This window comes from Drosophila hydei, unplaced genomic scaffold, assembly GCF_003285905.1.
Source record: "Drosophila hydei strain 15085-1641.00,03,60 unplaced genomic scaffold, DhydRS2 tig00000001-arrow-pilon, whole genome shotgun sequence".
NCBI classification, from domain to species: domain Eukaryota; kingdom Metazoa; phylum Arthropoda; class Insecta; order Diptera; family Drosophilidae; genus Drosophila; species Drosophila hydei.
Genome location: NW_022045643.1, coordinates 4,086,383 through 4,113,470, shown reverse-complemented (window position 1 = coordinate 4,113,470; position 27,088 = coordinate 4,086,383). Strand labels below are relative to the sequence as shown.

General features: G+C 40.7%; 3 protein-coding genes across 3 annotated transcripts; 2 read left to right on the top strand and 1 right to left on the bottom strand.

The window, feature by feature from the left end:
• The first annotated feature begins 4,389 nt into the window (after positions 1-4,389).
• LOC111594844 (xenotropic and polytropic retrovirus receptor 1 homolog) lies at positions 4,390-8,475 on the top strand. Its single transcript, XM_023308310.2, has 7 exons — positions 4,390-4,751; positions 5,176-5,725; positions 5,782-6,420; positions 7,047-7,241; positions 7,451-7,620; positions 7,739-7,981; positions 8,052-8,475. The coding sequence occupies exons 1-7, from the start codon at positions 4,683-4,685 to the stop codon at positions 8,202-8,204; spliced, it is 2,019 nt and encodes a 672-aa protein (XP_023164078.2). The 5' UTR covers positions 4,390-4,682; the 3' UTR covers positions 8,205-8,475.
• A 13,055-nt stretch (positions 8,476-21,530) lies between these two features.
• LOC111594853 lies at positions 21,531-24,191 on the bottom strand. The gene is made up of 7 exons (XM_023308330.2): positions 23,692-24,191; positions 22,631-22,754; positions 22,449-22,534; positions 22,222-22,380; positions 22,064-22,147; positions 21,786-21,999; positions 21,531-21,729 (listed from the first exon to the last, which is right to left on the bottom strand). The coding sequence occupies exons 1-7, from the start codon at positions 23,764-23,766 to the stop codon at positions 21,605-21,607; spliced, it is 867 nt and encodes a 288-aa protein (XP_023164098.2). The 5' UTR covers positions 23,767-24,191; the 3' UTR covers positions 21,531-21,604.
• A 442-nt stretch (positions 24,192-24,633) lies between these two features.
• On the top strand, positions 24,634-27,012 carry LOC111594842 (organic cation transporter protein-like). Its single transcript, XM_023308308.2, has 3 exons — positions 24,634-24,785; positions 24,835-25,634; positions 25,699-27,012. The coding sequence occupies exons 1-3, from the start codon at positions 24,721-24,723 to the stop codon at positions 26,919-26,921; spliced, it is 2,088 nt and encodes a 695-aa protein (XP_023164076.2). The 5' UTR covers positions 24,634-24,720; the 3' UTR covers positions 26,922-27,012.
• Positions 27,013-27,088: the final 76 nt, after the last annotated feature.

Below are 27,088 nucleotides of genomic sequence, written 5' to 3'. Positions count from 1 at the left end.
TTGGCAAATTTTGCTATGTTGATGTCAATGACGTAATCATCTTTTCAGAAGATGAGGAATCCCACATTAAACACGTGGATCGGGTCCTAAAAAGCTTATACAAAGCAAACATGAGGGTCTCCGTCAAAAAGTCACGTTTTTTTAAGAAAAGCGTGAACTTTCTTGGTTTCGTAGTCACCAGCACTGGCACCACGACGGATCCTGAAAAGGTTAGGGCAATACAGGAGTATCCAGAACCAAAAACGCTGTTCGAGGTTAGATCATTTCTAGGCCTCGCAAGTTATTACAGATGTTTCATTAGGGACTTCGCCGCAATAGCAAGACCCATCTCGAATATCCTGAAGGGTGAAAATGGAACAGTCAGTAAGCATAGGTCCAGAAATATAAAGGTTCAATTCTCTGAAGTGCAGCAGAGGGCATTTCAGAAGTTGCGCGATATTTTGTCATCCGAGAATGTAATGCTCAGGTACCCCGATTTTAAGAAGCCATTCGATCTAACGACCGATGCTTCGGCTCACGGCATAGGTGCAGTTTTGTCTCAAGAGGGTCGTCCTATAACAATGATTTCAAGAACATTGAAGGACAGTGAGGTTAACTATGCAACCAATGAGAGAGAGTTATTGGCCATTGTATGGTCACTTGCCAAATTAAGGCACTATTTGTATGGGGTGAAAGACATTAATATCTTCACTGACCATCAACCCTTGACCTTCGCAGTTTCGGAATCTAATCCAAATGCGAAAATCAAAAGGTGGAAAGCGCGCATTGACGAGTCTAATGCACGTATCTTCTATAAACCTGGCAAGGACAATCTGGTTGCGGATGCCTTGTCAAGACAGCAGCTCAACGCTATAAATGAGCAAGAAATTGAGTCCTGCGCAGCAACGATCCACAGTGAGGTATCTCTCACCAACACCATTGAGACGACAGACAAACCCTTGAACTGTTTTCAAAACCAGATAGTGCTAGAAGAGGCGCGTTTCCCCTTAAAACGAAGTTTTATTCTTTTTGGAAATAAGAAACGCTACTTGATCAGCTATACATGCGTCGAATCGCTGCTAGACGAGCTCGAAGATGTAGTCTCACCCAAATGCGTAAATGCTCTCCACTGTAATTTACACACGCTTGCAATGATACAAGATGCATTGGTGCGAAGATACCCAGCCACAAAGTTCTGGCATTGCAAAAATCGCGTAGTGGACATATTTGCGGTTGGAGAAGGAAGGGAAATCCTCACAGTCGAGCATAATAGGGCCCATAGGTCTGCACAGGAAAATGTTAAGCAGGTACTCTCGGAGTACTACTTTCCACGGATGGCAAAAATTGCCAAGGAAATAGTACAAAACTGCAAAACATGTGCTAGGGCTAAGTATGATAGACACCCCAAAAAACAAGAGCCACAAGAAAAGATAGAAGAAAAGATCAGAAACGCTCAGACGACGCTCAGAGCTAGGGAGAACGCAAAGCGGCAGAATAGAGTCTTCGATGTTGGTGACAAGGATTTGGTCAAGTCCAACCGACGGCTCGGAAACAAACTCACACCTTTATGTGTCGAGAAGGCCGTGGAAGCAGACCTGGGGACCGAGGTCCTCATTAAAGGAAGGGTGGTCCACAAGGACAACCTAAGATGACTCCCTTGTTTTTTTATTACACCTTTTATTATAAGCCGCTAGGCAATTTAGAATAAGTTAGATATAGTTTTTCAATTTACCTTTAGCCACTTGGCATAATTTTTATAAAACAATTTGGTGGCGGGTACACCCGATGCCGGTCATTTAGAGTAGATTAGGTCCACTGAAATGCGACTAATGAATGCCAACAGTAGACGGATAGAAGTAAACACTGAGGTTCAAGACCAGCTTAACCAGTTAACATTTGCTGTCAATGGAGTTCTCGGGATAGCCAAAACTCACAAATTGATTTATTTATTTGAAACACTGAAACACTGTCCAGAAACAGAATGCGGACGATCTAGTTGCAAAGTTTAATGCTTGCTATTACTCTCGCGAAGGCTCATTGTTAGCCCAAACATTTTGGACTCCTCAGATTTAAAATCAATTTGGCTAGAGGAATCCATCAACACTATACATTTTATAACCAAATTCCCAAAAATTAAAAAAGCCTGCAGAAAAATTACGATTTATCCTGTCGTCCACAAGAACCAGCAACAGCTCTATTCGCCCCATAGTTGGATGCTAAGCCAGAACCACAGCATGCAAATCTACAAGCGGAATCGTTGAGGAAACCCCCTTGTTCACGGCACCACCACCAACAGTAGAAGCTCATCAGCCAGCAACAACTAACGAACTCTTCGCGGCGGCAGAGCCAAGCGACTCTTCATCCATACTAGAACCAAGTCAAGAAATCCCCAAAACACCGCCAACTGCATTAATTCAAGAAGTTTCACAGCCACAGGTTGCTCCAACCGCTGCCCATCTCTGTCGACACCTGCCACGGCTGCCGGCTCATCCTCATCCTCATCGGCAGCGGCGTCACGTCAACTGCAGCTGCCGACATTGTCGGCAGTTGCCGCACGGCAACAGCAGCTACTGCTGAACGGCTCTCTGAAGAGCAAGACGAAGACATTTCCTGCGTATCGAGCATCGGTGCGCAGCGAGAGCGACGACAAGGAGTACAGGGCGGCTAGCAGCAGCAGCAACACGATACCGACGACGGGCAAAAGTCGGCCAAGATCAGCGGCAAGAACTGTAACAATCTGCTGCACAACGCCGGCAATAAGCTAAGCGTGAGCAGCAACTCCTTCGGCCTATACGCAGCATCTGGCATCATCGCCCAAGAGCCCTGTCTCCAGCAACGGCCATCTGAACAAATACTGCCTGACGGACTTGACGCGCCGCAAGGCCGAATTCAATCGCCAGCTGAGCGCGCCGACAGACTACACACATCACTCGTCCAGTAACGGCTCATAGCATCGCTGGAGTGGTGGGACACAGTCATCACGGCCATCACGGGCACGTGCACGGCCAGTCATCGACGGCGCCAGCCACACTCAAGTCGCTGCAGCTGCACAACTTTGGTGTGCATCATCCGATGCCAAGGCCCACGTCCACGTTGTGCACCAACAGCTTCAACAGACGCCACATACGTAGGCGCAAGAGCAAGCTTAGTAAGCGCCTGCTGAACGGCGATAGCGAAGAATCAGTACGCTGCTCATACTGCTCCGTATTGAATGTGAATGAGAACGACTTGCGGATTTCATTCGAGAACACCTGCACCGACTCGCTGGTCACCGCTGCTAATATGCGACCAAGGAACCGAAATGGTGCACTTTGATGATGTGTCGTTGTACGGCACTCCGAAAGAGGAGCCATATGCTGTGCTTTAATCTGCATTGGCCTCACTCTTTGGTGGATCATCGACGCAAAGAAGTCCGCGAAGCACTTGCGAGGAGTCGTCGCTGGAATTGGGTCGGTCGAGGACGACCTTACACTTGAGGGGGGGGTAGTTAACTTATAACACTTAGTTAGCTTATAACACTTAATGTTAGGTATTATTCAACACTTATTATCGGGTGCTAGACAAGTTAAGGAACAGCCCTGGCAAGGGCAACTCTACTTACGCCGGTGAGGCTATGATTTGTAAAAATATAGATCAGTCTCGTGTTTTAACTCGTACTGATAGGACATGCTAAAAATTGGTGTCATATAAGTAAAACTAAAAATAGTGAATATAATAAGAAAAACCAATAAAATTAACTGTTTCGATTATTCAAAAAAGAACAATTAAAAGCAGGGTTAAAAAGCGTTCTTCCAGTAAACCGCTTAAATAAATATTCACTCCGTCATTTGCTCGTTAAATGGCTTATTTCATTGTCTGAGCCCGAGGCCAGCAATAAGAGGCACAGTCGCCTCTCAACCTAACTTTCAGTCACCACAGGACTGGAAAACATATAATTTATATACTATAGTTTACATGGTTACGTAAGAGACTGTGAAATTTTCTTCTAAAATCTTTCACTTACGGCCGTTCCAGTACAGTTTCGATGACGCTTAGCAATTTGGACTAATTTAAAATAATTAAATAATTTACTATAGATAAAATGCTTCATAGACTCTTTCCATATACTATTTATTTATTTTTTCAACATTTTTTGTTTTACTTTTGAAGGAGCTTCATTTTTTAGTGTATTCTTATTTGCCTGTTTTTTTTCACATTCGACAATTACTTATTTACAAAAATTATTTATTTTTTTGTCCAGCTGCTGAGCATCTAACATATGGATACAAAAAATATATATAAATATATATTTATATATAGCATATATAGTTTTTTTCGTATTGAACTGGGTTTTCTTTTTCTTACTTACAAGAAATTTAATTATTTTCTATGCCATATTTATTTTATTACCGCTTTTCGTGTAATTTGGCTAATCATCTAATGGCGCTTGGCATTTGCTTTGTTGACATTGGTCGGCAAATAGGACAATAACAATTTACATATCGAAAGCTCCTTGTGGCGTGCCTCCCCTGGCCACTGTGGCTCTCTGGCTGGCATGGCATTTGGGCCATCATCGAAAAACTTTCGCTGGCGTTGGCCCAGTTGTGTTGTTTACGTGAAAACGTGCGCGTGAAACGCCGTCGTCGCCTCGTCTGCCATTTGGTCCAATGCGGATGCAGTGCAGCAGCAGCAGCAGCTGAGTTAGCTAGGTCCCTTTCATAAAAATGAAGTTCGCCGAGCATTTGACGGCACACATAACGCCTGAATGGCGCAAACAGTATATTAACTATGAGGTAAAAGAAAAACGCGCAAACTGTGTGCGAAAATTGAGAAGAAAAATATGTATCTCATAGATATGTGCGAGCGTGTGCTTTTCCTAGCTGTCAGTTTGTCGGTGACGTCACGTGAAAAACGGCTGGCCAGCTGTCAAAAATGCAAAAGAGCTTTTGGCAGGCGGCATTTACGGCGCATGCGCTTTGGTTGCTGGTATATTGGGCATTTTGTTGTGGTCGCTTCAAACGTAAACAAACAGATACGAGTATAAGCAGACAGTGAGTGCGAAAAGTTAATGAGCACATTCCACTATTACATCTCGATGTAATAAAAGCACACGCTCATTTGTAGCTGGTTTATCACTAGTTCCTTATGAACCGATATATGCTCAAGTGTTATCGGTAGCCTTTACAACACTTCTAAACTTATGCCCTTTGCTTTCAGGAAATGAAGGCCATGCTGTATGCCGCCATTGAACAGGCTCCTTCCGCGGAACTTGTGGATCGTGAGATGCTCACACGCTACTTTGCCAAGTTCGATGAGGAGTTCTTTCACTACTGCGACAAGGAGCTGGCCAAGATCAATACGTTCTACTCGGAAAAGATGGCGGAGGCGACGCGCAAGTATGGCAACCTGCGCAGCGAACTGACCGAGGCATTGGAAATGGGCCATGTGAAGAAGCAACCGGCGTGGAAGCGACGCACACCGTTGGGCAAGAAAAATGTGCCCGCACGCAAAATACAGGATCTCAAGTTGGCATTTAGCGAATTCTATTTGGGTCTGATACTGCTGCAAAACTATCAGAATCTCAATTTTACGGGCTTCCGCAAGATACTTAAGAAGCACGACAAATTGCTCAGCGTCGATTTCGGAGCACGCTGGCGCACAGATCACGTGGAGGCGGCGCATTTCTACATCAACAAAGACATCGATAGGTTGATACAGGAAACGGAGCAGGCAGTCACACAGGACATCGAAGGCGGCGATAGACAGCGTATGTAACTCTTTATATTATAATATAATTTATAATTTTGATATTCCGTTTTGCAGGCGCCATGAAGCGTCTGCGCGTTCCGCCGCTCGGCGAGCAGCAGAGTCCTTGGACAACATTCAAGGTGGGCCTCTTTTCGGGCGCGTTTGTTGTGCTTCTGTTTACCGTCGTCATATCTGCCATGTTCTATGGCTTCGGTGAGAATTGGCGTGTTGGCCTGCGCATGTTCCGAGCGCCATTTCTGATCACGGAATGTCTCTTCCTTTGGGGCGTCAATGTCTACGGCTGGCGTTCCTCGGGTGTGAATCATGTGCTCATCTTTGAGCTCGATCCACGCAACCATCTCTCCGAGCAGAACATCATGGAAATCGCCTCGGTGTTCGGCGTCATTTGGGCCTGCTGCGTGCTCTGCTACATATTCTGCGAGCCCTTGGGCATTCCACAGTATGCGGCTCCTCTGTTCCTCTACACCTTGATGGTTGCCTTTCTGCTCAACCCGACGAAGACGTTTCACCACGAGGCACGCTACTGGGCGCTGCGTGTGCTCGGCCGAGTTATTATGGCACCGTTCTGCTTCGTCAACTTTGCCGATTTCTGGCTGGCCGATCAGCTGAATAGCATGGTGCCAGCCTTTCTGGACATACCCTTCCTCATGTGCTTCTTCGGGCGCAATCCCACATGGCATAAAGCGGGCGAGGGTGAGTAATAGAAGCGGCTTTAAAAACGTTCCTAAATAAATTATGATAATCAGTAAAAATAATTCAAAGTCTGAATCAAAACATGAAATATTTTAACTGTTACAAGTACCAAAAAAAATATTTCATTTATATTCATTTATGCAATTCTATGCCGTTTAAAGTAGAAGCAAAGTCGGCTGTGATCGACTTGGATATACCTCGCAGGCTGCGTTTAACGTTATAGTTAATACATATCTTTTAAAAAAAAATATATATTTTATTCTAGTTACTTATTGTTCTCGTTAACAATATATTCATTCTATATGGGCTCTGCCACGCCTCATTTTGCATATTACATACATACAAAACCCATATACCTTAAAAGACCATTTTAATGTGCACAGAGTTCACCAAAAATTCCTGTGAAATGTTATTTGAAAGTTCGCTGTTTTTTCAATTACAAACTTTTGTGAATTTAGGAAAATTCATTTTAATTTCATTTTAGCTTTGCTGAAAATTTTATTAGAAATTAAATTTTGTTAGACAAGGCTAGACGTTAAGTGCTGTACGTAACTTTGGCTTAGTTGCTCTTGTATTGTTTCTGTACTCTAGGTATTTTTATCATATTTTTTGCGTGTTCTTTTTAGCTGGCAATCACTGTGTGCAGTACGTCTCCATTCTGCATCCCATTGTTGCCATTCTGCCGGCTTACTTTCGCTTTGCCCAATGCATACGACGCTACCGGGATACGAAGGAGTTCTTTCCGCATCTGGTGAATGCTGCCAAATATGCGACGTCCTTCTTTACGGTTATTTTCGCCCATAAATATCATACAACGATGGGTAAGTGCAGGCGCTGGCCAAGACGAAGGCGCATGCCAATGCCAATGCCAATGCCATTGCCACTGTCTGAGCATGTTGTTTATGCCTTGGACTGTCGGCCAATTAGTGTTATTTTCATGCGGTCAAGTGCTAAGGAAATTGACTGTTAATTTTATTTGGCAGTTGAGCATGTAGCAACTGGCTTAATCGTATTATACATATGCTCGCAGATACCTATCCGTTGTCGAAGGAGAATCCTTGGTTATACTGCTGGATAGTGTCAGCTTTGTTCTCCTCCTGCTACGCCTACACGTGGGACATCAAAATGGATTGGGGCCTCTTCGATGCGAAGGCGGGCGACAATCGATTTTTGCGTGAGGAAATTGTTTATTCATCGACGGTGAGTTGGAGGCCGCCCCGTGCGGGCTAATGGCGGCCATAAATATTTGGCCAAGCGAGCAGCACGTATCACAATCATTCAACGTTTTCTGCCTGCTCTCATCTCCGATTCCTTGCAGTGGTTCTATTACTTTGGCATAATTGAGGATTTAATATTGCGCTTCAGCTGGACACTTTCGATGAGCCTCATACAAGCGGGTTATATTGAGGGCGATGTTATGATGACCATCCTAAGTCCACTCGAGGTATTCAGACGCTTCATCTGGAACTATTTCCGCTTGGAGAATGAGCACTTGAATAATGTGGGCAAGTTCCGAGCTGTGCGCGACATATCAGTCGCGCCCTTGGACTGTTCAGATCAGGTAGCTGCAACTAGTCAACATTTCATTTACATTTCCTCTATATATATATATGTATTTGTGTAAACAATAGACCACAATTTTGCGCATGATGGATGACGCGGATGGCGTGCTCAATCGTAGGCGTGGCAAGGCCGCGGGCGGCAAGTCTGGCAACAAGAAAAACAAACATGAACAGCAGCGCCTACTGCTGCAAGGCGAATCCGTTGAGGACTTGTGTGCATAGTGCACTGCCCTCACTTTATCAACCCAATGTGCGCAAATATTAAGTATACGTAACTGTATAAGAAATAAAACATAAACAAAACTAAGTCTTTAGCTGCGGAGGTGGGTCAACGAGGCGCGGCACGGCATGGCGCAGCACGTAAGCCACATTCAATTGAATTGCCAACACAACGCCCCGAAAATGATGTGAATCAACTACTCTGATGAGCAGGACGTGCCAATGAGTTTATCGTGTGCCCCACCCATGGCCACAGCCAGCGGCAGCTGCACGTTTCATGTGACATTATTTTGTACACATTTTACACAACTTTGTAGTTTCGGTCTTCTCACAACAGGACAGCTACAATTGTTGCTGGCCTTATTGAAAGCAAGCAAGCGAATAGGGAGTGCCCGACTGGCAGATTACCCCGAGATATTTATTTCTTGTGCCTTAGAATATGAGATGAGCACTTAAAGGAATCGCAGCTGCTGTCTCCTGTCTGCTAACCAGCTTCTCACAAATGCCACATCTGTCTTTCATTAATTTTCTATGACTTCCGGGTATAATAACACAAACATCATTATTTGAGTGTGCTTGGCTTGTATATGCCCGGCCACACACACATTTATATTCACCTATTACTGTTATTACAATCTAATTTTACTGCTAGCACATTGAACTGAATAAATTTAGGCATGTATATATGTAAGCATTTTGGAAAATAGTTTGCATGCGCCAAACAATATAATTTTAAAAGTTAATTAAAATGTCGGCCATGGATGACACCTATTTAGGCTGATGAAAACACACGCAAAGGTAAACGTTGCTAAAAATAATAATCAAATGATGGCAAGACCAAGTGAGGACCATAAAAATGTGTGCATGCATACATAGGCTTACATGCATGCATTCATACATAATATAAGTCAAACATCATAGATGTTTACATACATGCTGATATATATGTATACATACATAAATACTTATATACTTACATTCATATTTGAATTCACATATAAATATATGTATACATATATACATGCATACTTACATATAGATACACACATTCATATTTACATCGTATAAATGCATACATACACAGCTAGATACATACATAATTCATTCATACACCACACACATGAAAGCTCACATGCATACATATATACAATGCTTTTGTTTATATCTACTAACTGCCATACATGCACATATCTTTATACACTCTCACACTGACGTAATTTGATGTAATATAATGTGATTACCACGGCAAAAGCCATGCTACATAATCAAAAGAACATTACGTAGCTTTATGAGAATCCCGTAGAGAGGTCTCATTTAAATATAAACATTTATTTTTATTGCTTGCGTACTGCATAAATGAAGTTTTTTCTGCATTTGGTACCAAGCAGCATTCTTACATAATGTAAACATAGAAAATACATACAAGCATATATATTTTATGCATATATACTAACATTAAATGCATGATGCTTTTAAAAACAATATATATAAGTTTAATTTGCGGTACGAAACCACAAAACATATTTTTGCTTGTTTAAAATTGTGTTGGCTTTTCTCTTTTTTTTTTAAACTTTGAATGCTTCATATGAATTTGATTTTATTTTATTTAACATTTTTTTCTTTTGCAAAATGAGTTTTCGTGTTTTTCTGCACAATCTATTGTTTATAGTTGTTGTACATGTGATTTTAATCAGCGCGAAACAGAAATCTTTATTGTGCCAGTTGAACAAGGTTGCGTATGCAAAGTCCATTGCAGTGCTATAGATAAGGTGGGCCCGATTTCTCCCCCTCGAATTAAATCTATTTCCAGTTTGGCTAATCGTTCAAAAATGCTATCTACATTCACACATTAGAGAATTTAAGAGCGCCCAAAATACTGTTTAATGAAAGACTTTTCTCTTTAGCATATTTTCTATTTAGCTTGAATGCATTGGTATTGCCCCAGGAGAACAGGCTCAGAGGCTGCGAGGCTGGTGGCAATTTGTGTGTTGTCTTTAAGCCTGGTCACAGTTGCTTTTATTTGATGTTGATTGATGGATTTTAGCTCGTTCTATTTCACTGCGTCGATTTTATTTTTTATGCTCGCCCATTAATTGAACCGAGTATATTCGTTTTAAAAAAAAAAAAAAAATATATATATATATATATATATATATATAGATATATATATATATATATATATATATATATATATATATATATATATATATATATATATGTAATGATATAGATATAGATATAGATATAGCGATAGATATATTTATAGATAAAGAACAATACATATATAACATGTATTACGAACGACTATGCCGCACACAGTGACGCTCGTTCGCAACGCTCTGACTGTTTTATGCCTGTGTGTGTATGTTCTTATGTCTATTTATATCGAAATTATACTCTAATCATCGAAATGAAGCGTTTGCATTGCCCTTTGTGAATGATTTATTTTGTGGCATATCTTATTTATATCAAATAATTGTGCTGAAATAATACTGTTCATGGTTCGATTATATAGCGACCACACGTAACAAATAAAACTAATTTGATTAATTTTTCTTCTTTACAAATGATTTCCATTATGCAGCAGCCAGAGCACAATTTACTCGAAAGTTTTTTAATTGTTGCACAAAAAGTTGACGGCAAAACTTTGCCATAATGCGAAATGCGAAAGTTTTTAAGTTGTGAACTTGCTGCGAGAGCAAAGTGCAAACTGTTTTAAACACAGCTGCAACTTGATATACATTTTACTTGAAGACATTCAATCTGTGCCCTCGCACCATGGCGTATGATTGATTTGTTATTGATTTCTAATTCAATTTAATGGCTGCCATTAGTCTTAAAAGCGAGAATATTACAGCCATAAACTGTGACAAATCAACAGTTTTAATGGCATATCAAATTATGATGGCAATTTAACAGAGCTTTCCCACTGCCAGCTTCAAAGTAAGTCACTTATGTGCTTTATATATACGACTCTGCATACCCTGCATTTGTGGGACTTGGAGCACACCAAGTAATTCAAAAGGGCATGCTTGATTACAAATTGGAATTTCTTTGCTTTAGTTTTCAACTTGAGGTTTTTCAGCCACTTCAAAAGTTTCGTGTACTTGAAATTTATTCAAATTTATTTGCTCTGGCTTAAATAACAGAAACTTGAAGAGTTGTTAGGTGGCAACCGATGGTACTTTGAAAAGCGAATGCTAACAAATTGCAAATTAATTATTTTTATTAGTCCACATTTGGGGCTGCCAAAGGCTTAGTTGCTAGGCAACGAAAAAAAATAAGGCTCGTTTTGGTTATCATGATTTTTTATAAAAGGATGCAATGTAAAGGGGTTTGCCGCCAGAAAAAAAAGGTATGAACAATGGCGTAATACTCGTTTAGGGTATCATTCCACGTTTTTGGCTGACGAATGCGAAGCAATGGACTGTAAATGGAAGATATGCATAAAAAAATATATATATAATACATAATCTTAACTTGATCTCTAGAGCAGGTCAACTGTAATCAACTGTAGACCATAGAATTTTACTGACTTGAAGCTCTTAATACTACTTTCAAGAGAGCATTGCACAAACAAATATACTCTTCTCACTCCTTTGAACGAGTTTAAAAAGAAGCGAAACAAATTTGTATCTTCAAGCAAATAATTTTTGTGAAAGCAGCCAGCTAAAAATCATAAATATCAAGGGAAACAGGGGTAAAAAAGCTTATTATAAAATAAATATATTTTTATGTTGACAGATTACAATGAGGCTTTAGCCACGTCAGATTTGCTTAGGCCTTTGCTCGCTAAGCTGACATTTTCTTTGAAGAGTCGCAGACAGCTAGCTGAGCACAGGATATGCCTTAGTCGAGCACACTTGACAAGTCTAATTTGAGTATCTTGTTCCTTCATTGATGGCCAACGCCTGAAGAGGAACGCCATTTTAAAAACCCTTAGGCGTTGACTCTAAAGCATTAGATAAGCAGCCATTTTTGACTGTTTTTATTAGGCTGTGTATGTGTTTGTGTATATGTTCTTAAATGGCGTTGTCATCATTTAACAACGTTTATAACTCGGCTGCCAGTTTGTCAGATAAAACACTTTGATAAGCATTTGCTTAAGGCTGTAAAAAGGGTTGCCTGAGCATTGCTTTCAGAGATGTTATTTGCACTTTGCCTTTGCCTAGGGGCTGGGTACGGCTGGTATGTGTTTATGTGCACATGCTTAGGGCTTGTTGTTTTCAGAGCAAGAGAAAAGTAAGCAATATTTGCCTAGCGTGCAGATAGCCAGAATGTCTAGATATGCAATACTTAGCTCAATTTTAATATCAAAATACATGTTAAGAGATAAAATCACGTGTGCTTCTTCCAGCAACTCAACGTGCTTCATGACATATGACAGACTTCAACAATTACAGGGTATCACAAGTGTGTATATTATGAGTTGAGGGTATTTAAAATAAGCGAAGAATGCAATGTTCGGATGCTTGGTTAGCCCAGCCATATGTTACGTATCTTACATAATTCAGCTATTACAGGGTATCAACGCTTTAAATTTAAGCACAACTAACGTATGTTCGCATCTGTCTTTTGTGGCTCTTTTATTGTTGCATTGTTTGCTGCTTGCCAGGAAGTTTTGACACGTACTTCTGAGGGCTTGCTGCTGTGACAGCAGATTTTCATTGATGTGACGAGCGCACACACATAGACCCCCAAACACGCACCAACACACACACACGCATACCAATTTACCAGCTTGAGTTATGTAAACACAACAAGAGAATTCGCAGAGCATGCGCATATATACATATTTATAACCTATTTATTTATATTCACATATATATATATATATATATATATATATAGAGCAGTACTTGTGTTTGCATACGATTCGGCATGTGTATATTTTGCTTGCGCGTGTTGCGTATACGCAACGTTGCACTCCCTTTTGTCTTGCTCGAATGCTGGCTCTGATTGCAATATACTCGATAAATGTAAACGTTGTTGTCGATAGCAGATGCTGGGCCTGTGAAACTTCTGATTAAAGTCCATTCGTTTACAGTTGTTGCCATAGCTGCGCGGCAACTGGATTGTGTTCAGCGCTTTGGCCTTGAATAATTGCCATTAATTGCATTGAGTATGCCACATGCTTGTCTTACAATGCAAATGCGTCAAATGGTCAGTATGAACTTATGATCCTCAGTTTTAATGTAATTTTGCTCTTTGAATGTGTGCTTCTTCATTGCAAAACCATTTCAATCTTATTTTTTTTAAACTCATTCATCTGACGAGTGTTTGTTGAATATGTGTATTTTTGAATTTCCAGGGTGAATTTGTATTATTACTTTATTACTTTATGGAATTAGTGGAATTTTCAATGTATATATAACATCGGCCATACCATGACAAACTCGGAAAATACGTATCCTATACAGTTAAATTTTCGAAATATTTGGTAAATAAGTTTACCTTCTCTATGCATGAAACAAACATTTTAGACATACGTCCGTTGGGGAGCGTTGCAAATGGGGAAACAAATGCTAGCTGCCATTCTATTTTTTTCAGTAAAATATAAAATATTTCATAAATTGTGCAGTCGTTTGCTTCCAACTGCAAAGTTCCCACTTAATTTTTATTAACAAGCATGTGTAAGCATTGGGTCTTGATTGAGCATATAATATATCCTACGTAAAATACTATTGTATGCCAAATAGCCAGTCTGCAAGCATAGAGCAGGCAAATGTAAATTTTAATTTAAATGACGCCCGCAGAGCGCGAGAGTTTTCATTGAATTTGTAAACAGAACGCAGTGAAAGCGGGAAATCAGCGTATTATGTTTTTAGCATAAAGTTTAATTATCGCATCTCTCATTAACTCTAAAAAGTAAATAAAGCTCATGCAGCTCGTGCTGCAGTTCGTGAAGTAAAACTTCTACGAGTGCTTAAATTTAAATAACACCTCTCTCTTAGATTGTATAAATGTTAATTACATTATTTGAGCTCAACTTTATTTAGGCCTATCTCTGTGATTGTCAGTGTATCAGCTAAGCTGCCAGTATTTCAATCTTAATTATTTACTAGTTGATTACTTTGTGTTTCAATCTAAGTTTCCAGTCTTTGATTGTTTGGTAAAACTTTTTCGACTACGGCATTTCTTTCAGAAACACACAGCTTCCACAGCACCGCAGGCGCAACAGCTCTTGAGTCCGCAACAACACAAACTTAAGTAATTAATTCTGTTAAAGCCACTAACCTCATCCAATGCAATGTGGTAAATATGCAAATCAAACTGGCTTTTAATTAACCATGAAAACAATTTGACAGCATGTCGAAAGGTTCTAAAAGGGGGTCAATTGAGCATCATGATTGTGGGTCAAAACTTTTAAACCGACTTTGCGGTCTAAATTGATATCTATTATGTTTGGTTGGTAGCCTGCCAGAGTACAATTTGCCCGATGCCTGAACAAGACAGGATCAAATCTGTGTTCCTAACACACACACACACAGATGCCGTTGACCAGAATGTGCTGAGTAATGCGAAACGCTAGGGCTTTAACCTTTAGTGAGCATTGATTGATGGCAGACGCTGTGCGTGAACCTATTTATAACACTCGTATGTTTATTATTTACCAAGCATAACAATCCCAACACACACACAGACATACGAATATGTGTATATTGAATGTGGTTAAGTATATTGGTTCTGCGTGTTTGCTTATGAAATTTGACTGAAACTAATGGATACCAAAAAGTGTGCCATAAAGAACGCAACTGCGTCAAATGTGACCCAATGGACGCGTAAAGCGCATTAGACGTTTGCCCAAGTAATAAATTATAAAAAATTCACTGAATTCATTGTGTTTCGAAAAGCCAACTCAAAAGGACGATGATGCAAAGAAAATTCAGTCTCATGGTTTCTTGATTTAAGAGAATTGCAAATAAATTTATGACATATAAAGAACATAAATAATGAAGATGATTACTTGAAGAGCTTAAAGCAAAAACCAATTCAGTAACAGCACATAGCTGACGAGGCAGTGTGATAAGCCTGGCTGATGATTTGTTTGACGAGCTGTTTTATGTTCTAGAATTTCTAGAATTATCAGCTGATCAATTGCCAAATGTTATTAAAGCCGATTTGTCATTTAAAACATTAGCATGAAGTGGCAGGCAGGCAATGGCTTAACGCCAACGTGGCGTATACTTGATATGCTAGCAAGGAACTAACTCAGCGCAAACAGAGCGCATACTTAATGTGCATGCGCGAGTGTAGTGTGTGAGGTTGCGTGTGTATATGTGTGGGTGAAATGTCAAGTGTGCTCTCAGTATTAAAATAAACAGCAGCGAAAATGACAATGAAAACATCGAAATGAAATATCAACAGAGTTTTCATGTTGTTTGAGAAGGGACTGCTAGGAGCTAGGAGCAGGTACTGTGCGAATAATTTGTATATTCCGCTTTTTATTTAACTGCAAATATACGTGCAAGTTGCCAACTCATGATGCACAGCAGACAAACTATTTCCAGCATTTGAATATATTTTACACATAACATTTGCCCCTAAAGGTATGCTTTAAATTTCACAAATTCATAGTTCGTAACTTGGTTCTGTGAAGTGTGTGCAATTGCAATTATTTTGATAGGCTCCAGATATTTGATATTATAATTAATAAATAATTTGTACAAATTACATTGTTCGGCAAAGACTGTTGTATTTGCTTTGTTTGACTGCCAAGAAATTTGAGAATATAATTGAAGACAATTTAAGACTGAATGGCAATGGAAAACGAAATTAAATGTCTGCTCATTTGCAAGTCGGGCTACGTAATGCTGTTTGAAAAGGGAATTACCGTGCTTTTGTTTTTGACTCGGCATATTTTTTCGACGTAAAACGCGCGGACCCAATAACAAATTTCTCTGGCAGCAAATACGTTTTTCAGGCAGCTTGTCCCTAGGTGTCATTCAGCTTGGATATGCGGCCTTGCCCACCAAGATTGATGCTTTCACTTACCCACATAATTTGAGTCGGCAATTTATTGCTGATGTCTGCCCTGCCCCACAGCGAAAGTCTGATTAAACGTGCTGGCTAATGCTAATGCCTAAGTCGCTGGAGCATAATTAGTCTAGCTTTTGAATTACAGCTCAAAATTTCGCTAATGCCCAAACATTTTTATTGAGCTGTGCTTCTTATGCGCCACGTAATGACTTAAACTGTTTATAGTTTATTATTCTTATTGGGCACTAAAACACACAGATTTTATTGCCGTTCACAGCTCGTCCAGTGTGCGTAATTGTAATCTGTGTAATATCATCAAATAGCTTAGCTCTGGTCAGCATTTCCTTGTCTATTTATTTATTTAGCACTTAAAGCTTTTATTTTGTTAACTTTTGATACCTTTTCAACTTCTTTGCAGAGCAAATTTAAATACAGATGAAATAATTCCATTGTATCTTCCATTGTTTATACAGCAAATAGAACTTTGCTGAGCTGAGAAATATATAATGGAAATTTGTGGCAAATAAACTTGATAAAGCATGAGCTAGACGACTGCCAAATACTCCTTAAATTTGTGTGACTCGAGCTTCAATTAATCATTAAGCGCCTATAAATTTAATTCTCGTATAGTTTTCAGCTTTAAAAGCTGCTGAAATTTGTAGATTATGTGTATAAACGTGCTGAACATATATATATATATTAAAATAAATAAATTGCCGAATCAATATTAAATATATATTCAGTATGTTCATACAGAAAATCTACAAATTTCCATACACTCAGCGGCTTTTAAACCTGACAACTATAGGAGAATTGTATTATTATATATACATATATATGCATCTGTAATCTATAAGCTGATTTCCTTTTCATAGTCTTAATCCTTGTATTTATATTCTTGTGTTAAAGGCCGCACAGTACATAAAATGAAATTTCTGTGCGTATGCTTAATATTGATTATACAATTTTTATATTTTGTTGTAGATCCATTTACCAGCAAAGTCTTTATGGTGTTTTGCCTTAATTTATGTGCACGCATAATTCATAATTCATATCGCACATCTCTTTAGCTACTCTCAATTCATTTGCAGACTAGATTCGTGCGCCTGATGTGCTAATCTGTCTCGTTTTATATGCTAATTTTCTCATTGAGTGAGTGCCTGGCATCTGTGGTATTGCAAAAATATATGTATGTCTATGTGTACATAAAGATCTCTAAATATACATGCTCGTAAATCTGAGAGGCTCGTAAATGTCCAAGTACTGTAAACTTGGGGTCGTCTTGGTGTGGCGAGCGCCGCTTGTTGCCTGCCGCACGCTGCGTATACGCAATAAAGGCAAGTGACAAACAGAGCATGACTGAATATCTATGGCTTAAAATATAACATTGCTCAGTTGTCATATACAATAAATCAAGCGGCAGCCAAGGACTCACAGCATGTGCCTTAAATTTGTAAACATTTTGATATGTTGGCCAATTTAAAGAGCCCCTCGACTAAATTTGATGACAACTTGTGCCATTTAATTCAAGTATCCATGCAACAACAAAAAACACGCACACACTCACACGCACGGAGATAGAATTTAATCAACTTATGTAAGTGTCTTTGCGACTTTGTTATTTATGTGGGGCTGCCATTGCCACGACACAGCAACATTTTGTGACAGTTTGTTTCTCTTTTATTTGGGTACAATTTTTGTGTTTTATGAAATACGTAAAATGTATCGTGCCACAAGTGGCATGGCAGGCTCTGTGCTTGCCGCCGCCAAGTTTATAGCAAAGTTTGTCTGCGATTAAACGACCTTAGACCACAAGCGTTGAGCGCGTGTTTGTGCCGAGAGATGCTTCAGTTCACTTGTGTGGTAATTGAATTCTCACTTAAGCACTAGTTGAGCTGGCTCGGGCCAGGATCTAACCGGGGTCGGGCAATTATTGTAATAACCGTTCGCACTTCAACACTAATGGAAAACCCATAATAGCCATAACATCGCTGAAACCGCAATTAGACATTACGTTGCGCCACATATGATGCTTGAGTGCCTCGCTATGTGGCAAGTAGATTTCAGCTCGTTTCTAATTACACTGCAGCTGACATGAGCGTGGGCGGCATGGTGTGGCAGCCAGCTCAAAACTTTGCTATGCAAATGTGAGAGCTGTGGGACTCGCAATGGCAATCGCAATCGCAATCGCAATGGCAATCGCGGCAAGGATTGACAAGGGCAATCAAAATCTCTGTTGATGGGTTTCAAAGTTATGCATACAATTTCACGGTCGCCGTGGCGAATTTTCTATTTATGTACGCTGTACGCTTACTCTGAAACTTTAATGCATATTTATTACACGCGTCAACAGATCCGCATAAATATTAGTTCACTGCCAAATTCCACAACAACTTTTCCCACAAACTGAACAATTTTTTAATTGAAATGAAATTCCTGCAATAATGCCAGTCGCGCAACTTTTACGTACGGCATGCTTGGTAGAGTGCTCCTGTTCTATGAAATGCCCGAAAGGGCACAGCACAAAGCACTCTCGTGGGTTGCTTTCTTACTATTTTTGGCTGGATAGAGAATGGAACGAGCGGAAAGAGGTATAATATTTGAAGATTAAGATATGTTTAAGTGACTTAAAGTCAAGTTACGCGGTTTTGTAATCAAAGTTAGTCGAACTATTAGAAACTTTACCCAATTTAAATATATCTTAATCTTAGATACTTAATGTTTAATGGTAGAAACCATTTTTGGTCTTCAGTAGAGCAAGTTACTTATGGTTTGTGCTACAGCAATTTTAGTTTAAATACATTTCACTCACAAATAAATATTCTTTGTTCTCTAATACATAACTTATCTCTATTGCGATGGTCTGCCACGTAATTGTAATTGGAGCATGCGGCACGCTTAAAGCTCTCCCGTAGTACACGTGAAGCTGGAGTCGTTGACTGTGTAGGGAGACACTTTCGTCTAAGGTAGACGTTAAAGCCATGCCCATACAGACTTGAAGTGCTTACCATTTTTTTGATTGTTTGTTATAAATTGGGATATTTATTTAAGATTCTTATATCCTGTACGCCAATGGATATAATTCGTCTAGGTTGTTTAGTTTAAACATGCTTAAAATTCGCTAATCGAATGAGTTACAATCAATTTGAAACAAAAATGTTCAACTTGAGCAAAAGCTGCTGCTGCTCACGGCAATAAATCTGATAACTACAACAAAATTCAAACTTTTTCGATTCAAAAGCAAAAAATACACAAAAATAGCAATTTTTCACTCAAGGATATTGATTAATTTATGCTGAGCTGTATAACACCCGCAAATATACCGTAAGCACATTAATTGGATAGCATAGTTTTTAGTAACTGAGGTGAAATGTATTTTTTTCTGCGAAAAACGTTTTTTGTATTAACGTAATATTGCCACGGGTTAAGCGTGCTTGCACTCTTGATTTAATTCGGATTAAGCGTCCTCTCTCTCTCTTTACCACTCTCTGTCTTTCTCTCTCACAGTAGCACTTAAATAAAAAATAAAAAAAAAAAAATAAAAAAAAACATGAATTAAAAGCGAAAACCATTAAAAAGCCACTTTCAATGGGTTTTGCGACATCTTGTCGTCGAGTTATTATCTTTTGGTTGGCTGGGATAAGTCCGACAGCTGTGTTGATATTTCAGCAGAATTTCGACTTTTCAGCAGCTAATAAGGGTCTAAGTGGTGCACTGTGACTTTGGACATCTGTGTGACTGTGTGTTTCAGAGTGGTTGAGTGGTTCGTGGTACTTTGTTTGTAGCTTGGCAAACAGACTCAGTGTTTGTTCTAACACACATATAGAGCAGACTCTGTAAACCTGTGCGCAGCTGTGGCAACTGTTGCAACATTGATAACACACACACACACACACTAGCACAAATTTGCACACACACGCACTTGCACACACTCAAACTTAATGTAGTTTTTGCGCTGTCATTCACAGTTCAGCGGATGCTGCAGGTCCTGCAGCTATACGCAGTACGCCGTGCAGCTCGTAATTAAGAGATCCAATCTAAGAGAGTGATTAAGTGACATTAAATGACTCTACCCTTCGGCCAGATACGCAAGTGTGCTCCTGGCTGGCAAACACGAACTTTTTAAACCACTTCCATTGCATACGCACCGCCGGCAGCAATTTGTCAGGCAACCTCTCAGCTAGAGCTGGCTTTGGTTGCTTAAAATTTAATTAGTTAATTCTAAGTAGAATACATTTAAGCTGAGCTCCCGAGCTGCATTAATCAAATTTAAATCGTTTTCTCTTTGCACTTGACCTTCGCCGAACTTCTCCGGTATAAAAACTTTAGTCAATCACTTTTATATAAACTTCTAAATTGTTTGCATTACTATTTACTTGTGATGCACATTAATTGTGATGCATTACTGTTTGTATATATTACATATGCTCTGACATATGTCTGTGTGCTTGTTTTATTGCCGTTTGCCTTTTTTGAGTCTGATATTCTATTACCTCTATTTTGTTAGCTGCTTTAAGTTGCCTGCTGGCAGAGCAGGTTCTACCTTTCAGTGCTAGTCAAATAAGCTAGGCGTAACTATGGGATACCCTACACACTATGCAGAGCTTCTCATTAACTTTTATAAATTTATAAATGTATATTTATAGAGAAAAGTACGCCTATTCAAAAAACACCCACACATGGGCTGCCCTATTTCTTACCTTTGTGCTAAGTCTTAAGGCACTTCAAAGTTCATTACTTTTTGTTTAAGGGCGATTGTCCTTAAATATCAAAGAGCGTACATACCCATAGACAAATATAAATGTTCAGGCTGGTATTTGACTGTTGAAGCCAATTTCTTGCCCTCGTCCTATAGAAAAATATGGCAGATACGTTCTTAGACCACTTCAAAGTTCATTGCTATTTGATCTGAGGATATTGAGGTCAGGTATAGCAGACAAGGCCAAGGCATAGTCCCTAAATACGATTGTCCTCAAATATTGAATGAAATATATCCAAATACATATATCATATATCAAGCTGACATTTGACTGTTGAGGCCAATCAGCATTACACTTTATACCTCCACCTGCCAATTTACATTTCATTCACCTGTTACACAGAGTGACACAAATCACTTTTAGCCTTTGAGAGTATTAATGAATGAAATTCGTGTGCCACGTTAATCATTGTCAATCGCATGTCGCTTGCTGGTTCTGCTCTAGTTCAACACAGCAAGTTGCCTAAGTTGTCTGCGGGGCACAGGAAATTAAGGCAGCAGTGAGCGGAAGCTGCAAATTAGTTCTGTAGACGACGGATGTAGAGACACTTGTGTTTGATAGCATTTCTCAGAATTTTACTTTTGCATACATGTAAAAATAGTTGAACTTTGTGTGTGTGTCCACTCCATTGTGGACCAAGCGATGTCAAACGCAGCAGCTGCATCACTGTAGCGAATTGGGATCCAAAGTAATAATTGGTATATCGAGATTAGAAGCCTCTGCCGCCTCGCTTGACTGGGGTGTCGACTGCTCTAGTATGTGACCGTTATCGTTATGGCCATTGGCAGCTGAAACGAGCAGAAGCATTGTTAATGTCCTTAGGTGTCCTTTGGCTCTTTAATACCTGAAGCAGCTGCCGTTGGTGTTGCAGTTGCTTTGCTCTGCTGCTCCTCCTCTTCGGTGATGGTGGAAAAGTTGGTTGGCCGCTGTGACGTGATCAAAGGACTCGCAGCCAGTAGCCGAAGCGAATGCCTCTTGCCCTTGCCAGCATTTGCTGCTGTTAACAGCTGACGCTTTGTTTTGCTCTGCTTCTCGGGTGCTGTGAAGACCACTGTGGGCTAGTTGAATAGAAACAGAGCTATTTGATTGCATTTGCCTTTACATATTTCCACGAGAACTCACCGATAGCGCGGGATGCTGTTCTTGTTCGGCACGTTGTGTGCGATAAACCTGATACTGTGATATCACACAGAGCAAACAGTAAAGCTTGAAATCGAATCAATTTTTAAACTAATTAGGAAACGGAATTTGAAGCAGATGTCAACGGATTGGCCACTCACATTCAGACAGAGTATGAAGAAGTCTAGGGTGAATATGAAGCCGACAATTGGATCAAAAACCACCCGGCGTGACAATGTGAGATGTACCAGGTGGGCGATTTCAATAAGCAAATCGCAGAGCATCAGACCAATCCAGGGCAATAGCAATTGACGTTTGTTCTAGATGAGAGAGGAATAGGTGAACTGATAGACAATGTCAAGGACCCATTTGTAACCTCCCCACTCACATTCCGCAGTCCCACAATCAGCAAAAGGGACGCCAAGACCATCAAAATCGAGCAAAACAAAAACAAAACGTTGAATATCACAGTTACTGCAATCACAAATTACGTCAATCAACAAATGTTAGATGTGGCATGTAGCATGTAGCATGTGGCATGTGGCTTCTAGTCCAAGATGTTTCTCTCACCTACAGTTACATCACCCTTCTCCAATATGCTCTCCCCAAGTGGCTGTGTCCTTTGGCCGAGCAAGAACTCCTGCTCCTCTTTCAGATAAAACGTAAACATTAAGGTTGACAGGCCAAAGTAGATCTAGGAAAAATATAATCAAAATCAAATCGTTAAAAGGTGTGCATTCATCAGCAAACATAAAGCAAGTTCACAGATTCTGATTTCATTTTCAGCTTCTTCAATTCGATTAAGCGTCTTAATTGATTGCAAATTTTGTGGTTTGTTGTCGGATGTTTTTCCTGATTGAACGAACTTGTTTGACATTCGTTGCATGCTGAAATTGTTGCCTCAACATTTCTTTTATGGTATCTGTCGTAACCCGATTCCTTCGGGAATCAAATGCTTTGTTTGGAATGACAACAGCAGAAGAGTAATTCGCTTTTGCTGGAGCTTCATGTTTAGTTCTTTGTCGCTTTACGCTTTGCTTCTCAGTATGTTGCTCGCTTGGCTCAACGTTTTGTCACGCAATTACTTCCGCCTTTCGCTTGACTTGTTACGTTTTCTTACGCCTCGCATTGCTTCTCGCTTTGTTTCAAACTTGCGCTTTCGCCTGGTTACCTGGTTCAATTCTCGCTTCATTTATTGCATTGGTTTCTGCACTCACTGGTGCTTCCTTTCTCTCTCAGTTGACTTCTCCCTTTGCATCTTAATGTACTTCTTGCTTTGTTACTTATTTAGTTTGTCGCTTGGCTACTTTGTCTTTTTGTTTCTTGCATTGATTTTGACAACAATTCATCTCTACGCTTCACATCTTGCGCTACTCTACTCAGTGTGCTTCTCACTTAACTTTAACATTTGTTTCAAATTTGCTTCTTTCTTACTTTAAGTTGTCTTACTTCGTTGACTTTACAGCTTACTTTATAATCTCCTTCTGGTTTAGCTTCTCACTTTGTGACTTTTAAGTTTCTGCATGATTTTTAGCTTAAGTTTAGTGTCTGTCAAAAGGATAAGCCTAACTGTTGTTTGTCTTGTTAAAGTTCGTCATGCAAATCAAAATCTCGCATAATTGATTACCCACCAGAGTGTAAAAGGCGCAGGCGAAGCTGCCCTTCCGCACGCTCTTCCAAAAGCAGCAGGACTCAAGTATCGCCATCGCGAAGGGCTCTTAATCCAATATCTTATGTGTAAATATATACATATGTATTTATGTATAAGCAACTACATTGGGGGAATCAGTTGTGTAGCGGCAGCCGCCACTTATTCATTACTTTTTGACACTTGTTTTGGGGCACTGGGCGGCAGTTTGTCTTAGAGCGCCGCCGGCTTGTTATTGCTGCCGTTTTTTTCCTTTTTCTCTAGGATATTTTGCGGCCTGTCATTGGGCTGCTTATCTTATCTCTAAACACGGATACTTGATTTCATGCACAACACACGCAGATTTATGACACTGATTTATGCAGTGTATTTCTATGCGGCACGCGAACGTAACTGAATTCCGAATCGAGTCCCACAACCAATCGCTTTGAAAGACGCGCCAGAACTGTTTCGAATTGTATTTGGCTACGCGAAACATGGCCAACGTTTCGAATAGCGTACGGCACTTTATGAATGAGAGTTCGAAAGGGCCACCCCACATGCAGGCTGGGCGACGCATGCGCTTGGCCCGAACAGCAACAGGCGGCATTTGGCATTGGCAGTGGCCGATTTGCATGCAGCGCGGCTATGCAACGGGTGGTCGCGGCTCATGCGGCGTATACGCAATATATACACTCGGTCCAGTGCTGCCAGCACAACAGGGTCTTCATTTAGTTTAATTGTAAGCCAGAAATCTGCACGGATTGCCCTGTGCATCAATTTTGATTAGGAGTGGGCGAGTTGGCTTGGCGGGCAATTAAACGATGCTACAATGAGTCGTGAATTCGTGGCTGTGAAAGGACTATGACTAATGGTCATCGATGGCGTCGATAAGCCGCAGATTGTCGTCTGACAGGAAGCGAGAGCAGTCGTTTGGAAACTTGATGAATCACTGAGCATTCGAATCGAAATAGGCGGTTCACTGACTTTCATACATATTTGTTTTGTCAGCGTCGGATTCTGTTTGATATGGATGGTAAGTGAAATGCTGAAAAGGGACTTCGGAACTCAAGCCACGCGGAATGAACGGGATAGTACGTGAGTATTGAACTATTCATATGAATTCATGCATCACATGTATATCTAGCGATAAGGCTCAAGAGAAACGGACATCGAAGTCAGTCAAACCGCCAGCCAATAAAGCTCAACAGACAAGCAACGTTTCTTCAAACATTCCAAATTTTCGTAGCCCCTATGAAAACAGCCCCTCGGGACTTGATGAGTCGTTTAGTGATATCGATACAAATATCGACTTCGATGACCTTTTGCCGGAAATTGGCGAATTCGGATGCTTTCAAAAGATCTTGTTCAGCTTAATGATACCATTTTGCTATATATCCGCCTATGTGTATCTGAGTCAGATCTTTATGACCCTGCCGGCCGAGCATTATTATTGCTTCGTGCATGAGCTGAAGCTCATTAAAAGCGAGGAGGAACGCAAACAGCTGTCCATACCCAAGCTGAAAGACGGCAGCTACAGTCGCTGTGAAATGTACGACACCAACTATACGGCCGTCTATCATGCCACAAATCGCAGCCAATATATAAACAGCTCGCTGCCAAGAATACCCTGCCGGGATGGTTATGTCTTCAGTCAAAACGAGCAGTTTTTCACAGCTAACATCGAATTCGGCTGGGTTTGCAAGAATGACTTCTATGCCACTTATGCCCAAATGATTTTCTTTCTCGGCTCAGTTGTGGGCTGCTTGGGCTACGGACATTTTGCGGACCATTGCGGGCGTTTGGCTGCATTGGTCAGCAGCTCCTCTCTGGCATTTTTCGGCAGCCTCTTTACAGGGATGACCAAGAGCTTTTGGAGCTTTGCTTTCACACGTCTGGTCGTGGGTGCCTCCTTTGATACTTGTTTCACCATGATCTATATACTGAGTATTTCGCAACCGCTTTCTTTATGCATTTTTGGCCATTCATTCGCATTCATTCCAAATTGTAGTGCTCGAATATGTGGGTCCCAAGTATCGAACATTCGTGGCCAATATGTCGCTGGCCATGTTCTACTCGCCGTTCACAATGGTCATACCCTGGATAGCCATATATCTGCACAGTTGGCGTTCGTTGGCGCTATATGGCAGCATACCGCTGGCCTTCGGATTATTTTCATACTGTTGTCTGCCTGAGTCGGCGCGTTGGCTGGTCTCGAGGGGCAAGATCGATGACGCCATTAATATACTAAAGAAAGTGGCAGCTAGGAATAAGCGCGTGGTCTCAAAAAACTATTGGAAGCGATTCCGCGAGAGCTGCGAACTGTTCTACAAGGAGGAATTTGAGGGTCGCAACTTTACCGTCTGTTCGATCTTCAAGCGTCGCCGTCTGGCACGCTACATGGTATTCATGTGCCTGATCTGGATGATAATGTCATTGTTATACGATGGCCATGTTCGTGCTGCCTCAGTTCTGGACAAAGAGAATGTGGCCGTGGTCTTTACCATAGCCTGCGCCACAGAGCTGCCCGGCGACCTGCTCGTCATCGTCACACTGGATCGCTTCGGACGTCGCTGGTGCGCCTTCACCTTTACCATGTTGAGCGGGTTGTTTAGTCTACTGGGCGCCAATCTAACTAATGCCACTTCTACTCTAGTGGCTGCTTTGGCAGGTCGCTTCTTTGCCAACGTCTGCTACAACATTGGATTGCAGTGGGCCGCCGAGGTGCTGCCGACGGTGGTACGAGCACAGGGGATATCACTTATACATACCTTGGGATTTGCTGCCATGTTGCTTTCTCCGCCGGTTATCTATCTGTCCAATCTATCTCTCGCACTGATGCTGAACACTTTGGGCGCTTTGGGTATTTTGGGTGGTTTCATTTGCTTATTCCTGCCAGAGACACTGAATGAAGATCTCCCGCAAACGCTCAGCGATGGCAACAACTTTGGCAAGAATCAGCGTATGTGGCATCAACCGTGCTGCGGCCAAGGCAAGAAACGCATAGTACATGTCAAGCACACCTGGCACGAGGGTTCCAGCCTGCGCACTCAATCCCGCGGCGAGTTTCGATCCAAAAAACTGCATCGCTTAGCCCTGGTTAAACCACAAAAATCAAACGCTAACGCCTTTATTCAAACATCCCGAGTGCCATCGGTAATCAGTCAAAATACAGAAGTTTTGGAAAGGGTACAAAATTTACGCCCAGAGGATTCAGTAAGTAAGCCAAAATAGTTGGAAATGAGCATCGCTCAATATCTTTTATAGTAGTATATTTTAGAAATGTCTTGTACTTATTATTATATAGAAAATATAATGTATTTGTGTATAATCGGATTCAATTCGCTCGAATTCTATTTACTAACTATAGCAAATGATTTCGTTCCACTCTGTTGTAGAGT